The 19,205-nt window shown below is 43.1% G+C and overlaps 1 protein-coding gene across 2 annotated transcripts in view; it reads left to right on the top strand.

The window, feature by feature from the left end:
• ARHGAP10 (Rho GTPase activating protein 10) overlaps positions 1 to 19,205 on the top strand; it is a 350,687-nt gene that overhangs the window by 177,492 nt on the left and 153,990 nt on the right. For both annotated transcript variants that reach the window (XM_075543716.1, XM_075543714.1), the window contains exons 12-13: positions 1,428 to 1,470; positions 2,676 to 2,741. In XM_075543716.1, coding sequence (XP_075399831.1) covers positions 1,428 to 1,470; positions 2,676 to 2,741 — 109 coding nt within the window. The remainder of the gene's footprint in view (positions 1 to 1,427; positions 1,471 to 2,675; positions 2,742 to 19,205) is intronic.

The raw sequence follows: 19,205 nt of genomic DNA, 5'->3' as shown, positions 1-19,205 counted from the left end.
AAAGAGGCACAGACGTGGGAATGCTGTCTGTTTGCCACTTTATTCAAGCATTACTTTACTCTTGATAGATTAGCGGCTGTTGCTGAGCAAAAATCCTCACCACTGGACCAATAAGCAACCTCATGATAAACGGGGAAAGATTGAAGTTGTCAAGGATTCCGTTTTAATTGTGTCCAAAACCCTCGGCCATGGAGGTAACTCACAGGACACACCGCCACTTTGCAAGTGTGCTGCAAAAGACTCTCCCGAGAGCGTTGAGAAGTCAGGATGTCACCTTAGGGACTGCGGTGTGCTCCACACAAGCCATGGGGTTTTCAGTCACTTTATACACGTGCGAAAGCCGCCCTGAATAAGGAAACACGGAGGAAGCGATGATTTTGCCTCGTAATGCTTTTGAATTAGGATGCGGGTGAAGAACATTGGCTATGCCATTGGACTGACAGAAGAATGAACAAACTTGTCTTGGAAGAAGTCCAGCCAGACTATTTTTTAGAATTGAGGATAGCGAGATTGCAGGTTAAGCACTTTAGGCGAGTTATTAGGAGTTCCTGGGGGAAAAACCTTCCCGCTGGCCAAAGTGGACGAGGCTCAGTGAAAACAGAGGAAGACCTGCGATTGATGGACCCACAGCCCCTATTAGCCACGGTAACCAGGAGGGACTCAAACATAGCAGGGCGAGGATGACGTAGGCCAGGGCAGCGGGGCAGGCACCGCCTTGATGCCACCTCACACACCAACAGCGACAGTAAGAGAAGGACGCGGTCTCTCTCCAGAAAATGAAGAAGCGCGTTGGAAACGGATCTTACCTAGCAAAAAGCCCACAGGACCAGGTCATTGAGCAATGAACCTGTTGCCAGTGTTTGTGTGACCTGGGAGACACGTACAACTTCTCCTTTAGTGTAGAGAGCCAAGTGCCTAGCCTAGAAATCGACGCAAGCCATTCTCCAGAGAACAACGCTCTGTTTTTATACAGGGCCTCTTATGATACCACGTGTGCTTGCCTTCCAGATATTGGACCGGCACTAGAAACGCTACTTTGGTGTTTCAGGTAGACTTACTAAGTTGTCGGCAGGGGTCACCGCTATTAAAAGTAAATGCCACACTATAGAGACGGTGGTGAAACATGGAGGGCAATCTGAGTGGTTAGACTGCTCCGATTTCTTTGTCCTTGTTCTGGGATTATAAATGCCGAAGAACCGTGGAAAACCGTGGTGCTCGATCTCGATTGCTGCCTTGGAACAGCTCAGGAGAGAAGACAGAGCTGATTCAGCTTTCCCAGCTTGTGAATGTATCTCTGGATCTAAGAGCAGGGTCAATCAACAGCAAATTCACGAGAATGTTTTATTTTGCATGGTCCTACATGTGTCTGATCGAATAACTTTAATCGATTTGGTATATAAAAAGTAATTTTCCCTGTCTCTTCCTAGCTGTTCCATAGTTTCAGTAGAGTCGTCCCACGACCAGAAGGATGTAAGTGCTCATTTATAACATTATAACATAACATGCCTGTCCCTTTCCATTTCTCCTGTTACGTTGTGATCATTTCTGATGCTGAATGTCGTTTGCTGACCCTCTCCGCTCTCTGTAGCCTTTAACAGATGTGTGTATTCTGTCAGTTTCATTTCATGAAACTCTATGAATAGTAGATACTTGACTCATAAACCAGTCCTTCAAAACGTCCCTAAGCTTATCTCACACTCCAACTCTCCGCCCTCGCGGAGTCCTTCTGACTCACCTGGGAAACCTCTCGAGTTTAATTCTTGAGCTGCTCATGCCTCCCCTCTGCAGCCAAGGGTTAGCATCACTGAACCCCAGGTTCTAGACGGAGAGACCCAAGTTACTCGCTCTCCTGATGGAGTTTTTAGAAACCTTTGCCTTTTATTAAAGGAAAAACAAATGCTCCAGCCCAATCATAGACAGCATCTATATTAGAAAAATTCTGAAATTTTATTAAAAAATAATTCTGTTCTGGTACATGGATCATGTGTTCTAAGTTCAATAGGAACACATTAAGATTATTTTAAGAGCTCAGAGGACATGGTATAAAATATGAAATTTTCTTTTCAAGTGCATTTCCCACATACTATATTTACCAAGCTCTTCTGAGCCCCAGGCAGTGTTGTGGCCCCTTGTCACCCTTCAGGACTGGAATGTACTCACCCCTGTAGCTCCATTTTCAGCTAAGCAGTCACTCTGAAAGGGGAGCAGTAACACGCATGAGCTATACACACCTTAGAATAATCAACCCTTTGAGATCAAAAGGGCACCATTTGCCCAACTAAGGACAGAGTTCAGCAAGTTGGGAAAGAAAGAATGTAAACTGGAAACAGGAAGTGGTTAAATGATGTTTTACATTGAGGGACATGCAGTTATTGAGATGAGACAATGCATTGTTGAATATAAAACTGATGATCTACTCTGTAAATCACCCAATTCATAAATTAAAAAATGGGGAAAAAAGGTTCTCAGGAAATTTAAGAACCTTCTTAAGGTTACAGTATAAGTAATAGATGTCCTTGTATCCCATAAATAAATTCTTATTTACATCATCTAAGTAGAGAATACATTAGACAGGATTTGAAAGTTTCCAACACTGCCTTCCCTCCCTTCTTTTAGGAAAGAGAAAAAATGAACAATTAACGGAACCTTTACTATTTTCTGACTCTTTCCTTTAGGTGCACAGTTGGATAAGATGGGATTCACAATTATCAGAAAATGCATCAGTGCTGTTGAAACACGAGGTAATGTGGTTATCTGAATCATTTCATTCATAAAAACTAGCGGTATGTAAACTCTAACTCCTGTAAAAAGCTCTTTGCATGCGTGAGTGTTGCGGAGCCAGCAGAAGGAGCACACTCCAGGTATCTGAGGACCAGGTGCCCATTTCCTGTGGCTCAGTGTCCTCTGTGTTAATGGACGTGGTCACTGCCAACATGGGGAGAAATAGAAGAATGAACAGTGTCGGAAGGCTAATACTCATCACGTTCTAACCAAACAATAGTAAGATATTTTCTATCTCCCATTGTTTTTTTGGCCCTATTGAAGGCAAAACGCCAACGACTTTTTGGTGGTATAATTTATAGAAGATACATGCACTGATTTTTAAGTGTACAAATGGATGAATTTTGACAGTTGAAAACGTGTGTACCACCACAGCCATAGATGATTCCTGTGTCCTTGTTTGTCTTTTTATCTAACTCAGAAGTGATTAGGTCTAAGACACCCCCAATACTGACGTGAATCTATTAATATAACAATGAAAACGCAGGGGTATGGAATATTTCATGTGACTCTTCCATCTAATTTCTCTAACACCCTACAAATGACCTTTCCCTGCCTGGGTGTGTGGCAAGAAGGCCAGAGAATATACTGATAGTATTCACCTGTGAGTGAGTCACTGTGACCAGGATTCCCTGGAATGCCATCCTGCTGATCATAAAATGAGTCCTCTGGGAAGCAGGAGGAGGAATCTCATGACCAGCAAGACCCAGGAATGGATTGCACCTTCTGGATCCCAGATCTCTGTGCAGGGAATCTCTTGGATCTATCTACAAGACAGCGATAACATCAGAGGAGCAGCTGCAGAAACCAGAGCAGGAAGCAGGAATGGACTTCTGTAACCACGGAGCAAGTAGAGCTGAGTTGAGTGCTTTTATGCAGGAGGCTGGTTTGTGGCGTGAGATGCTGAGTGCCTTCGGGCTGAGGCTTCCTGGAGTGGAATGTGTCTGGGCACTTCATTCAGGGAGGTAGGTTTGTTGACCCAAGGATCTTGAGTTGAATGCCTTTGGGTTGAGGCTTTCATGCAGTGCTAAGCTTCTTGGGGCATTGACTAGCAAGCCTGAAAGACCTTTGTAACACATCCTGATAGACAACTCAACCCCGAGCATTGCTCACTGGCATTACAACTTGTGACCTTCCTTAATAAACCCTTTTATCATGAATTTCATGCGTAACTATTGTGATGCCATTGCAATAGATATTGGAACCCAGAGGGGTCAAACAGAGACCATTCATTAAGGGAACAACCCTTTTCAAATAGGAGTAGAATCCACAGGGACCAGGACTCCCCCCCAACACTTGTTTTGGGGCCACAACTCAACCCATACATATAGATAGACTATCATTTGTTTATTTACTAATCTGGTGATTAAATTTGACTCGTTTTCCATTTTAAATTTGAAGACAGCGTATCCACCTCTATGACCAAAAGCATAAAGGCTTTTTCTTTGAAGTCCCCAGGGAATCATAGCGGCCTTGCACGTTCTAGCCAACCCGGGAGATTTTGGAGAAGCCAAGCGTTAGCCATTACAAAACAGGCTTTCCTGGATGGAGGCTGAGATTCCCTTTGTTTATAGCTCCAGTGAAACATGGATGGAGAAAGAGAATTTTCATTTTGTTTTTTTCATATTTGTCCTCGCCCTACTATGGATGACTTAACTGGATGAAGCACTGCTTTTGTATTTTCTGTCAAAACAAGGTCTTTGTTATAAAGCCAAGACTACCACCTTTGAAATTAGAGTATTCGATAGAGATGAATACAAACAATTTTATGATTTGGGGACTTGTCCATTCGTAATAAAAGCTCCAGCCACAGTGAGTGTGTTCTCCCATACTTGTTCATGGTGGCAATTCAGTCACATGGATTTTCATCTATTTTGACCAGCACTGACGTTGAGCTGACAAATTTCTTCATTTTCCTAGTGCTTCAAAAATTTTGTACTGTATTAAAAAAACTCTAATTTTTATGTCTTTCACTTCATTCGTGTTTTTTCCCCCTTTTTTTTGCTGAGCTTTTAAAGTTGAAAAGCTTAGTATTTGCATACTTACTCTGATATATTATTTCCCAAAAGGATATCCTTTAAACATCATTGCTTCTACCTACGTGAACATATAAAGCTCTATCTAGGAAGATTTTTCTGGTTGGTATGTATGGTTTTATATACATCAAATGTTATGGAATCTGTATGTATGGAAGGCATTTTTATTATAAACATTTAAGTTGTAGGGTTGCACAGAAGAATGGGTCACATACTATAATTTAGATTTTCCTAGTTAAAAATAAAAACATATCATATTTTCCTTTTCAAATGTTATTATTCCATTCCAGGATCCTTTTGTTTTTAATGGTTTTAAAAAATCAAGAATTGGACCATACAATTAAAAATAACAAGTGAGATAGAACCCCTGACATGATTATCTTAGATTTGGGAATTTCTTTAAAGAATATTGTCCTTGTGTGTTAGGCCGGGCTGACTAGAGAAACAAATCCAATGATACTCATATATGTATAAGAGAGAACTTTATATCAAGAACTAATTGTGTATCGAGAAAACATCCCAGCAGTCTAACTCAAGTCCATAAGTCGGATACCAGCCACATGCAATGATGCAGAATGCAGGGAGATCACGGGCCAGTGGGTGCAAGGTCATGTGGATCCAAAGACCATTCCCACAAGGAGCCAACATCAGGCTGTGACCTGATTGACAGGCTAGACTCCACCCTTACACTCTTACATATCTTGAAGTTGACATGAAATTATGTAACCACCATACCTTGATTTCTCCAAATCCACTTTCATGGACATTGATCTTTTTAAAAAATTCTGTAGTTGGTCTTTCCTCACTTTGTTTTAAAAATAGGAACAACAAAACACAGTACAACACCTTGTTTTTATGTTTATGTCTAAAATAATATAGAATCAAAATGTAAATGATAGACAAGCAAAGCACAGAATATAAAAGATCATCAGTAATCGCCTTCAAGGAAAATTGTTGGTAGTCTGTTAAAGAATCAGCTTTGTTAGAGTGAAATGCAATTGTACAGTAATACAGTAATGCTATGATTGTTTTAAGCACTACCCACGGAACCCCATTTCCCAGATTTAAGCAGTGCTCACATTTTTGTAATATTTGTTGAGAGTCATTTTTCCTCTCAGTTCACACCCCTACCCAAATTTAATTGGTTGTTATTGGAAATATATACAGCAAAACAGACCGGTTCATCAGTTTGTACAGTTCCCATAAAGCGACTTTGATAACATTCTTCAAGTGGTGTAACCATTCTCCCTCCGTCTCTGAGCTGTTCAACCATCGTTAATATAAATTCATTGTCCTCTCAGGTTCTGATCTAATTTTTTAAGTTACTGTTAAAATTTGAGCCCACATAGATCTTAAAGGGCCATGATGCTCAAGACAGACATTTTTATGAGTTAAGTCGAACTACTGTTTTAAGAAAATTTTAGGACATCTTTTTGGTTTAAGACTTAAAAATTATCTTGGGGCAATCGTTCCAGGGGTCCATCCACCTTCCAGGCTTATAGAAAGTATGGCACCTATAGAATTTAAAATGATGGTTCGTATGTTTTTTCTCTTTAGATTAGTACTCTTATCTAGCATCTTAAGTCAAAATGTTCAGAAATGTTAACTTCACATTCCACATTCTCCTATGATTCCTTGCTCTCCTTCTTCCTTTGTTACATCAGGTGACTAGAGACCAGTTGTGCCTTGGATGACCACCTATAAGCTTTTAAGACCTCAGGTCCTATGCAAAGAACTAGGAGGTAGAATAGAAACACTAACTAATATTATTGGGCCAGTTCACTGGAATGTCCCATGACCCCATGACCCTAAACCTAAATACTAATACTTGGCCCTCACCCATGGTCATTCTGTGTTGATCATTATTGGGTGTGGGGGTTTGTGAAACCCATAGTGAATTCTCATCTATTGTACAGTATTTGTGCATCACTGGACTAAGTCAAAGAAGCCCTGGTGCCATTGTGGGCTGTGAGTTGGGCTGCTAATCGATAGGTCAGCAGTTTGAAACCACCAGCTGCTCCGTGGGAGAAAGACGAAGCTTTCTGCTTCTGTAAGGATTTGCAACCTCAGAAACCCTGGGGTAGTTGTACGTTGTCTGATAGGTCCTAGATGCAGTGAGTTTGGTCCTAAGGAAAAGGTCTCCTGGTGGCACAGTAGGTTTACTGTTGTACTCACAACCCTAAGGTCAAGTCCGCCCCTCTGGCTGTTTGAGGGAGAACGTTGAGGCTGTCTCCTCCTATAAAGATCAACAGGTTTTTAAACCGTACCGAGCAGTTGAGATCAGTTTGAGATCAAGAACGACGTGCGTTGGAGTGGTGTCCTTTCACCGTGCTAATTCAGTCTGTACGCCGAGCAAATCACAGAAGCTGGTTTATATGAAGAAGACGGTGGCATCAGAATCGGAGGAAGGCTTATCAACACATTTCAGTATACAGATGACACCGCTTTGTGGAAAGTGAGGGGACTTGAATGACGCACTTCCTGATGCAGATTAAGGATTGCAGCCTCCAACGTGGATTACAACTCAACGTCAAGAAGACCCAAATTGTCACAACTGGACCCCTGGGCAACACTGTGATCAACGGAGAAAAGATTGAAGTGATGGAGGATTTTGTTCTGCTTCATGGAAGCAGCAGTCACAAGAGCAAATGACACATTGCATTAGGTAAATCTGCTGTTCAAGGCCTCTTTAGAGTATTGGAAAGCAAGGCTGTTACTTTGAGAGACTAAGGTGCACCCAACGTAACTCTTGGTATTTTAAATCACCTTATATGCCTGGACATTGGACATTGAATAAGGAAAGCCCACGAAGAATTGATACATTTGAATTATGGTGCTGGCAAAGAATATTGAAAGTACCATGGACTTGGAAAAGAACAAACGAAGCTGTCTTGGAAGAAGTACAGCCAGAATGCTCCTTAGAGGCAAGGATGGCGAGACTTCAAGCCACACCCTTTGGACAAATTATCAGGAATTATCAGGTATTTATTATATGCTTAATAAAAAGGGCAGTGATTAAAAAGAAGAAGAACATGTACAAGCTGGACGGACACAGTGGCTGCAACATTAGGCTCAAACATCAGAACAATTGTGAGGATGGTGCCGGACCACACGGTGCTGATTGGTTGTACGTAGGGTTGCTATGAGTCTGAAGTGACTCACTGTAACCCAAGCAACATCACCACCTTGGAGGAGTTCTGTGCTGTGCTTCAAGGTCACAGTGTGTTCAAATACTCAGTGGCCGTGCTTTGGATTTTGGTTTGATTCTAAAGAAACAGCCCTGGTAGCACAAAGGTTGCAATGCTCAACAATTTAAATTCACCACCACTACCTGAGAGAAAAGTGCGATAGTCTGCTTTATGTAAAGATTACAGCCCTGAAAGCTGTGGCCAGTTCTATTCTCTTTTATAAGGTTACTGCGACTCAAAGTCGACTCGGTGGTAATAGGTTTTGGGGTCTGAATGATGAGTTGCTTGTGTATTGCAGAAATGGGATAAACCTTTGTGATCTTTGTTTCATGAAGGTTATCTTGGGGAGTTTTTCTTTTAACTTCTTGGTTATAAAACAAAACAAAAAAAATAAACCTAAACCCAAGAAAATAGCTCAATATTCTTTCCTTCCCCCTTCATAACAGCGATGTATTGTAGGTAAGTACTAGTTCTCATATGAAGCGTGTCAGTTAACCAGTATTTACTCAACAATCACAGGTGTGCGTGGCCTTACATTACATCTTTGGGGTACATAGTAAGGTTTGATTCATATCCTAGATGAATGAGAGCAACTGCATTTAATAAAATAAAATTTTAAAAGTTTCTCTGATTAAGAAAATTTGGTACATGAATAGATTGGAAAAGAATTGATGTCACTGAGGACTGCCTTCCTCAAAGAAGAGGAAAGTATATTTTAGAGAATCTCTTGCCTCCAAGTTGGAGGCAAGAGAGGGAGCAGAGTATTTTTGTGATTGGATCAAAAAAACAGTAAAAATAGATCCTTGGGCATAGGTGTTGAAATGTGAAGGAAATGAGCACCTATGAGGGTTGGGCAGCAAGTCGCAGTACTGAAATGGTGAAGGGCTCAGACTTCGTGTGGGTTAGAGCACTTCATAGGTGAGGTGACGGCCCCGGGTGGTCCATCTGGTGCTGGAGGCAGCACGATTCATTCAAGTGATTATACGTAGACAGCAGTCACGTTCAGCAGTTGTGCGGAGAGGAAGAGGGCTGTGCACGTAATGTCACGTTCCACTTCTTGTTGACAAGCGGAGTGTCCTGAGGCAACCCAGGAGGCTATTTCAGATCTGATGACATTCAGCAGGATCATCAAACCCAAAAAACAAAGCAAAGCAAAACCAGTTGCTGTTAAGTCGATATTGACTCATAGAGACACTATAGGTCAGAATAGAAGTCAGGCTAACACTGCCTGCAGGGTTTCCAAGACTGTAATCTTTAAGGAAGCAGATTGGTGCATCTTTCTCCCACAGATTGGCTAATGGGATCGAACCACACACCTTCCAGTTAGTAACGGGGCACTTAACTACTATGCTACCTGGGCTCCTGGGTTCACCAAAGGTGCTCCTTTAAAAATGCAGATTCCAAGGCTAAATCCTGGTCTGTTGAATGAGAACCTGAAAAGACTGGTCCCTCTTGTAGAGAATGAGAGCTCCAGCAGGACAAGGGCAGTCAGGTGTAGGAGGGTGGTGGGTTCTCATTGTCGGTTTTAGGTGTTAGAAGAAGCCAGGAGGGACTTTCTGAAAGACAAAGGTTTGTGAAAAGGCTTAGAAACCCGTGATGCGCAGATGGTGCAACTTCATTTACCAGACGAGAAGAGGACTGGAATCACTTGCTGACAGAGATCACGAACTGCCACCACCTTCAGCATGGATTGCAACTCACAACCGAAATCCTCACAACTAGCCCGAGAGATAACACCCTGATCAGCGGGAAGAAGCTTGAGGCTGGCAAGGATTTCATCTTGCTTGGAACCACAGTGCATACTCGTAGAAGCAGCAGACAAGAAATGGATGATGGGGGGCGGGGGGAACATGGGAGAGGGGGAGGTGAGGGGAAGGGGAGGTGTCAACAAACCCAGGGACACGGGAACAACAAGTGATCTAACATCGATGGTGAGGTGGGCATAGGATGCCCGTTGGGGCTTAATCAAGGATAATGTAGCCAAGAGGAATTCCTGAAACCCAAATGAAGGCTAACCATAATAGAGGGGCAAGAGGGAAGTAAAAGGAAATAGAGCAAAGAACTAGGAGGCAAAGGGCATTTATAGAGTTCTAAATATAGGCATGTACATACATAAATATATATAACGGTAGGAAAATAGATCTATGTACACATATTTATATGTTAACTATTAAGGTAGTGGATGAACATTGGGCCTCTACTCAAGTACTCCCTCAATGCACTTTGTTCTACTAACCCGGCATTCTGTGAAGCTCACCTTCACACAATCACTGAAGACAAAATGGGGTGAAGAATGCTGATGGTGCCTGGCTTTCAAGGGAAATAGCATCTGGGGCTTTAAAGGCTTGAGGATAAAACAAGCGGCCATCTAGCTGAGAAGCAACAAAGTCCACATGGAAGAAGCACACCAGCCTGTGTGATCATGAGGTGTCGACGGGATCAGGTATCAGGCATCAAAGACCCAGAACAAAAAATCCTATCAATGTGAATGAGGGGGAGTGCAGAGTCAAGACCCTAAGCCCATCTGTAGACAATTGGGCATCTCCTTACCAAAGAGATGAGCCAATCAGGGTGCAGTATAGCACTGACGAAACATACAACTTCCCTCTAGTTCTTCAATGCTCCCCCCCCACTATCATCCCAATTCTACCTTACAAATCCAGCTAGACCAGAGCATGCGTATTAGTACAGATAAGAGCTCAAAACACAGGGAACCCAGGACAGACAAACCCCTCAGGATAAACAATGAGAGTAGCACTACCAGGAGGGGAAGGGGAAGTTGTGGGGAGAAAGGGAGAACCATTCACAATGATCTACATATAACCCCTCCCAGGGGGAGGACAAAAGAAAAATAGGTTAAGGGAGATGTGAAAAAACGTGATAAATTATCAAGGGTTCATGAGAGAGGAAGGGTGAGAGAGGGAGAAAATGAGCTGATACCAAGGGCTCAGGTAGAAAGAAAATGTTTTGGCAAAAATATGCTTGACGTGTGGATGTATGTATGGATTGTGATAAGAACTGTATGAGTCCCCAATTAAATGATTTAAAAAGAAAAAAAGATCAAATGACACATTACATTGGGTAAATCTGCTGCCCAAGACCTCTTTACAGTGTTGAAGACCAAGGATGTCACTTTGAGGACTAAGGTGTGTCTGACCCAAGCCCTGGCCTTTTCATGTCTATGGAAGACTGAAGAGGAATTGATGCCTTTGAATCATGTTGTTAGGTAAGAATATGAAAAGTGTCACGGCTGCCAGAAGAACACTCTGTCTCGGAAGAAGTGCAGGCAGAAGCTGTTTAAGGCAAGGAGTAGCAACAGAATATCTGACATACTTTGGTCATGTTATCTGGAGAGATCAGACCCCGGAAGAGCACATCATGCTTGGTAGAGGGTCAGCGATAAAGAAGGCCCTGACGGAGCTGGATTGACACAGTGGCTGCTACAGGACTCAGCCATCATAATTGCGAGGATGGTGCAGGACCAGGCTGTGTTTCATTCTGTTTGCTATGAGTTGGAGTCGGCTGTTCAACAACAACGAGGTTTACTGGAGCCCTGAGAAATAGATTTATGTTCACTTTCGGAATTGTAAGAGAGAGCAAATATAGAGTATAACTTACACCCTAAAATGTGAAGTTAAGAGACAGAAACAACAGCAAGAACAACAAAGCAATAGAAACCTAACCCGTTGTCACCAAGTCACTTCTGACTTAGCAGTGACTCTGTGTTTCCAGTGGAGCCCTGGTGGCATAGTTGATTAGATGTTGGGCTACAAACCCCAAGGTTAGTACATCGAGCCCCTCAGCTGGTCCACGGGAGGAAGGTGAGGTTTTCTGCTTCTGTAAAGGTTTAAGGCCTTGGAAACTCAAAGGGGCAGCTTTGTTCTGCCTCCAAGTGTGGCTGTGCATTGGAGCTGACTTAATGGCAGCGGATTGTTAGGGTTTCAGATTCTAGTCGAATGGTGCTCCATAGGGTTTCCATACTGTGACTTTCAGGAGTAGATAAATTTAAAGCCAATTCGAGAGTGTAAGTGGCATCTCTTCTTACTCATCCCACTACTACCCCCCACCCCCCTGTCCCTCTAGGTCACTAGCTCCCTTCTTCCCTAGCTCTCTAGTAGTATGTCCCTAGGTGTTTAAGGCAAAGTCCGGCAACAGCGTATCTGACATACTTGGTGTACAAAGACCCCGTATTCTCATCTGGTTTATACAACCGTGTCTCCACTGTCCCTGCTTTGCTGGAAACAAACACTGTCCTCATGATCTATTTATTCTGTTTGCCACCAGGTCCTTGGATGATGTTCTGTTTTGCTCCTTCTAAACCTGTGAATGTTCTCTTGAGTGGCACCAGGGATTTTGGTTTGGGTGCTAACCAAAAGGTTGGAAGATCGAACCCCTTCAGTGGCTCTGTGAAGAACCTGTTGTTGATGTGTTTGGGTAAAGAATATAGCCAAAAACCTTTGTGCAGTTCAGTTTCACACCGCAGCAGATGGCTTGCCATGAGTAAGATTTAATTCTTTGGAACTTGCCGGTGGTTTGGTTTTGGACCCCGGAGACACCGCCTACTCAAGGCTACCTAAATGACTCCATCGGAGTTCTAAATGAAAAAGAGGAATGGGCTAGATTGAGGCATGTCAAGTGTTTGAAGAAGGCATTTTAGGGAAAGTATGACTGTTAGAGGGACTGATTCCTCTGGGACGGGGTCCTTAGAGGAGGCATATGGGAGGAAGGCAGGTGCTTGGTGACCCTGTTCATCTAGAGTGCCGAGTTCCCCTTTCCTCTGGATGATACAGTTGCTTTCCAAATTAAGCTACAAAGGGATGCAGTAAAATAGGCATGTGGCAAACTAGAATTCTCATCAACTCCGGACTTTCTGAAGTCATGGAAGGTGGCTGGATCCTGATGATTTCAACTCCAGACTTTCTGGAGTCATGGAAGGTGGCTGGATCCTGATGATTTCAACTCCGGACTTTCTGGAGTCATGGAATGTGGCTGGACTCCTGATGATGTTATTGCTCTGAGATAATTTTTGAACCTCAAATCTGCAATATTAACTGATGTCTTCTTGAAATGCAGTTGTGTATCTTAGCTGGTACAAAATGTCGGTCTTGAGCATCGGGCTCTTCTTAGAACTGCCTCTGTGGGATCCGTTTGAGAACAGCAGCTGGAAAGGTTCGGTTAGTGGTGGGGAGTTTTTGTCAACGTGGATGGAGCAACTCTGTGGAGGAGGAGGATGAGAATGGCTGTGCGGCTCAAGAAATGCAATTTAAATTACCAAATGGCACATGGAGAATCTCTTGGGTTGATCCGGTTTGCTGTGGATATTCTCTATAACAACAAAATTCTCTATAACAACAAAATAAATACAATGTAAAGGAAAAGGAGATAATAAGCAAGAATCACAAACACTGAGAAGGCATTTCAGAAGGAGTCTAAGTATCTTAGACTGTTCCATGAAAATGGAATTCTGGAGCTCGTATTCTATCACTTCTTGAGTTTGTGAGAATTAGACCATCTATTTTGCGTGCCATGGGCTGAATCTGGCATTCCTTCGTTCTCCGTGTGGCACCTTTGCCGTTTGACACTTTTATGAGGTCTCGTGCGATAGATTTGCGCTGTACAACACATTCTTGGATTTCTGGACCGCTGTCTCCATGATCCACATTGATTGTGGATCACAGTAAAATCTTTGACAATTTGCAAGCCTCCTACGCACTCGAAAGCTGGACAAGGAATAAGGAAGCACAGAAGAACTGAGCATTTGAATGAGCGTGTTGGCAAAGACTGTCATGGCTGCCAGAAGAATGAGAATATCAGACGCCTTACCAGGGCCAGAGAAAAGAGGAAGACGGACCCTCGGTGAGATGGAGTCACACAGTGCAGTAGTGGGATCAAACATAGCCATGCAGTGAGCTCGGGACAGGCCTGGACAGTGGCTTGTTCTTGTTTCTGGAAGTTTGCTACAGTAAGGACTGAGTGATGAATGTTCAGCTGATGGCCAACACCTACCTGGTCTTTAATGTCATGTGAGTTTGTCTTCCCTTTGAAGTAATTCAACCAACCCTACTTACAGCAAATTCTTCACTGTTTCACTTTACCTGCTGCACATGCAGCCTTTACATTATTGAAACTTTTGAGGCCCCACCCCCCTTCCTTTTGCACTGCAATCGGGCCGGGTAAGAACTGCATGCTCCTGTTCTGACTTTCCTATAAATTCTTAGATGTAAGAGATAGTTAGAACCAGCTCTCTTTGTAACCCTGGAATTGCCTCGATCTGCTTGTAGTGGGGAAAAATTCTTATTTATCCTTTGCTTCCACCTTCACATTTCTTGAATCCAGTCAGTACCTTGTACATACAGTAAATCCTCAATAAACAATTATTTATTGCTTTTCTATTTGGAGATTTGACTTACCTGCCCTGTTGACCATATGTATTTTAATGCGTTCGGATAAAATTATTGGAAGGATCTATTGTGGCTGGAATTAATACTTTCAAATGATAGTTTAGGATTTTTCATTTCTTTATGAATTTATGTTCGTATTTTCTGAGCCATAAATAATATTTCAGACACAATGTAGAGAAATACATCATGCTTCATGTGAAAAGGTCTTGTGATTCTTGCGCTTGGAGAGTAATCAGGTCATTTCATCAAGTAAATAATCCCCCGCTTCCCCTTCCAGCAAGCCCCGGTGGCACTGTTGGGTGAACATTGTACTGCTAAACGCTTGGTCCCACGTCTAAACCCACCAGTTGACCCCTAGGAGAAACACATGGCTGTCTGTTTTTGTAAAATTCTACAGCCCCTCAGACTGGGCGTAGGGCGGCTATGCGTTGGTGCAGGACCGTGCAGTGTTTTGCGCGATTATGCATGGGGTCCCTATGGGTAGAGCCCAATGATGGTATCTGACAACAACTTAAGTGGGAACTGTATCCATGGATTTGGTTTTTTGGTTCCTCCTTCAAAGCCTGCCAGTACATAGTCTTTTTCTGAAACTGCTTGACACCTAATTTTCAGGTGCATGAACTGTCAAATATGCAAAAAGCAAAGTTAGACTCTTTAGCTTAAAAAAAATCTTTTAATTGCTCTTGTTAAAAATAGTCATTACGGCTTAAAACTAAATTTGTATGCCACTTTTGTTTATGAGATTTCTCTTTCAAAAGCTTCCATATGTGAATAATTTCAATATTCGCTTTAATTTCCTAGAGGGTGGCATTCAAATGTTGGTCTAGGCAAGCTGTCAGGTATCAAATTCAGCACTGTAGCAAGCCGTGAATTCGTGGGACTGACGCAGGAAGGCACACAAAGATGCAACAGTCTCTGATTTGCCTCATGCAATAGTGAGTTTCTGTACCTTTCAAAAGTAAATGTTTAGAATTTTGGAAAATCGTGAAGTTGGCTGAGATCCTTCACCTCTCAGAACATCTCTGGGCTTGTAATAACTCTCCAGAAGAACTCGTATTAGATGACTTTAATACAGTTTTAGCATAACCCTTTAGAAGTATATAGGAGATACCCAAAATGAACCCGCAATATATTTTACCATATGTTGGAGTAATCTGCTGATTTGCTTGTTTTATCTGTTTTATGTCTCAAAAGAGATTGAGTCAAGATTTACCCTAAACCATCCTGCCTGATTAACATAACAAAGACAATTTATTCCCAAGTGGGATTAGAACCATAAGCATAGAGGTGAGGTTTTCAACACATATTTGGGAGGGGCATAATTCAATCCATAACATTCCTCCCTTTGGCTCCCCGAATTCATGCCCTTGCAACATACAAACAGCTACCCCATCACATCATCCTAAATATCAGAAATCTGTTCTGAGCCCCAAATCTCATCTGTTGAATCATTGGGGGTGGGGGGAGGGAGAAGCTTAGATATCAGGCATCTTCCAATCTGGTGCAAAATTCATCATCTCTGAGAACCTGTGACAGAAATCTAGTGTGTACGGTATTTGTTTCCAAAGTACAATGGCAGAATGGACACTGGGTATATTAGATTTCTCGGGTGGGAAATACCTTAGTTTTTGGCTTTGCATGAGAAAGAATTCACGTGAAAGCCTGGTTTGTGATCCAAGTGGATTTTTATAAAGGACAGGAGAAGTTCAGGCTTTATAGTCTCTGAACACAGGCAACCTCGTGGGACTGGACACCCACACGTGGCCTGAGGCCACAGACACCACAACACAGTTGCACACAGGGGTGCTCACACTTTTTCACATGCGAACTCCGTATAAAGTGATCAAGTCAAAATTATCCACCAACTACAAAAATGCAAAACATATATTTATTTATTAAACTTATTCATAAATGCAGAGAATTCTTTATATGTACAATGTATGTTTATGTACGTTGCATAACCGCATGAGTCCATATTACACAACACAGTTAACTATGTACATTTTTGTCGTTACCTGAGTTGACTCTGATGACTTACACTGAATGGAATGAGCCAGCGATGCATAGCCTGGACAGTAACTGCTGACCCCCAGCCTCAAGCACACTTCCAAATGATCATCAGTCATGGTGGAACGGTCCTTGGACTTAATGATCTTTGTGTAAGAAAAGTCTGACTCACATATAAATAAGCAGAGCTGAAGAATGCAGTCAAGGAGGTAGCACATTTTCTCATGTTGGGGTGCTTTCCTTCTGCGGGTGGGTTCTAGAACTGTTCCTGCGCTCTGACTTCAACTGAATGTTGGCTTGTAGTGTCAGCGTCTGCCATTCTGTATGAAAGAGATACATTTTTGCCTTCTTACTTGGTCCAGCTCCCCCACTCATTTTAATACCGTTTCTTACGTTTAAGAGGAAAAAAAACAAGGTTTAAAATTTGGCGATAGCATAGCTCGTCAGTTTTGCTGCACTTAGAGCAGTTGTTTGCACATGCCTTTGACACCTAACATTCCATCGGATTGGCTGCGCTGTATATCAGTTAGGTGACGGGATTGAGGATAGGCTCACGTCTATTTTTTTACTGCCATGCGCTCTACCCACACTACATTTGCGATCCTCTAGTAGATTGCTGTGGACGTATTGAGCACCCCTGGTTGAGCAGAAGGCAGAGGAGCAGCCCAGGGAAGGGGCGGCGGTGTCCAGGTTCAGGTCTTTAGGGCCTTTGGCTGGGAGGCATGGTTGATGGTGCTGGTTGACCCCATTGGCTGAATGAAGCTCAGCTGGCGTAGTGTGAGCCAACCCAGGTGTACTGCTTATCTAGTGCACCGCCCACCTGGCTCAGGTTTGAATTGGCGCATGCCCCTTAGCCTTCATTGGCTTCCAACCTCCTATAGGGGGCCTTTAGGTCTAGAGAGGAACAACCCCCTATCCTGCTACCTGTAGGCGTGGTCAAAGGGTGGTTTGACTGGACTAGTTGGGTTGCAATCTACAAGGTTAGCTGTTTGAAACCTCGAGCCGCTTCTCAGGGAAACAGACAGAAAGATGGAGCTTTCTACTCCTGCTAAAAGTCTCAGAAACTGACAGGGGCAGTTCTCCCTTTCCCTAATGGGTGGCTATGAGTTGGCATTGACTTGCTGGCGGGGAGTTTTCTCCCTCTCACAAAGTGCTCTAAGACCTAACTCGCCTCAATGGTCTGTAGTTACAACCTCATTTGTTATCATCCAGTTTTCAGTGTTCACGAGGAAGGATTAAGCTACTGTGTGCTTTGAGTCGCCTTTTTTGAATTATAAAAGTGAGTAAGCCCGAAGGCCAGCCCACAGAGATGGGGACGAGAGGTGCCGAGCCACATGAAGATCGCTCAGGAGCAGAAGCTCGCGAGAGCCATCTCCTTCAGCTGGTACTTCCAGGCTCGAAAACGCCAAGAGAATAAGTGACTGGTCAGGCTACCCACTTGTGTCGCTGTTATCGCAGCACCAATAACTAGGACACCATGATTGTGCATTGACCTTGAATTGTCAAGGGCAAAGTACGTGCAGCACTCACATGGAAACTTACAGCAAGTAAACTTTAGTTTCCCACCCTCTGCGTTTTAATGAAAATGGGTGTGAGGTGAGTGTGGGTGGAAATGGAGGACAGTCTTGTGTGGGAGAGAGTTGAAGTGTCTTGTGGTGTCTGCAGAAATGAGACTGCAAACCAAAAATGCTAAACCTCGGCCAGCCAGGACTGAATATTCATTTCCTTCATTTACTATTTATTTGTTCTAGGAGCTCTGAAAACCTTCCAGATGAATGGCTGAGCTACATTAATAAACATTTCCTGTGAAATGCCAGTTCCCTGAAAATCCCATTGCCCGTACCCCTAGCCCATGTTGTGGGTGTTAATCTTCCTGTTGCCCAGTTATTTCCCCTTTTAGCCCAGGCATCCTCCAAGTTTTATTGTGAGGCCTCGTTCCTCTTCTGCCACTGAAGGCTTTAGCCATTTGGTTCCTCTTTAATGTATCTGCAGAGTAGGAGAAGAGAACATAAATAGGGCTTTATAAAAAGCCAACGGAGTCCTTGTGTGGTTCGCAACGTCAACATTCTCAACTGCTGCTCGAAAGTTTGGAGATTTAAGTCTACCCCAGGGCACCTGAGGGAAAAGACCTAGTGATCTACTCGTGACAATTTGCCCTGAAAACCCCATGGAACAAAGTTCTACTGGGATTGGAATTCACTCTCTGGCAACTGATTGGATAAAATCATTGCCATCAGTCATCTTGCTTCTGTTTTAAGACCACCCCTCACCCCCTCCAAAAACTTTAGTGCGAATGATCTTTCTGCGCAGCATAGGCTGATGAGGCTTTGTGTGTTTGTGTCAAATTCTCATGCAGCTCAGGGCATTTAGCTGTCACGTTCTGTTGGCATAGCGTTAAGCCTCTTAGCTGAGTGGTGAACACCTTGGCTCTAAAGTAAGTCTTGATTGACCTCTCACTGTCACCGTTTACTAGCTCCCCACGGTAGCCACGTACTCCCTTTCCGCCTCGTTTTCATCTTCCGTGAGACAGGTTGACCAGAGGCTATCCTTCACAGGGTGGTTGTGAGACATGAAACAACCTATGACGTGGTCTGTGAGTGTGTTGCTCCTTGAGAGTGAAATCCATTTACTGAGACCAATCATACTGCAGTAGCCTCATAGGGATTCAAGACTCCAGCAGCACTGGGGATATTTGTTTAGTTTGGTTTTTTTTTTTTTTTAATGTCAGTGTGCTTAGGGAAATAAATTCCCCGAGTTCAATCTATCTAGTCATTTTATGTGGCGTGTCTAAT

Source organism: Tenrec ecaudatus, chromosome 3 (assembly GCF_050624435.1).
Source record: "Tenrec ecaudatus isolate mTenEca1 chromosome 3, mTenEca1.hap1, whole genome shotgun sequence".
Classification (NCBI taxonomy): Eukaryota; Metazoa; Chordata; class Mammalia; order Afrosoricida; family Tenrecidae; genus Tenrec; species Tenrec ecaudatus.
This window is presented reverse-complemented; position numbering and strand designations above follow the sequence as displayed.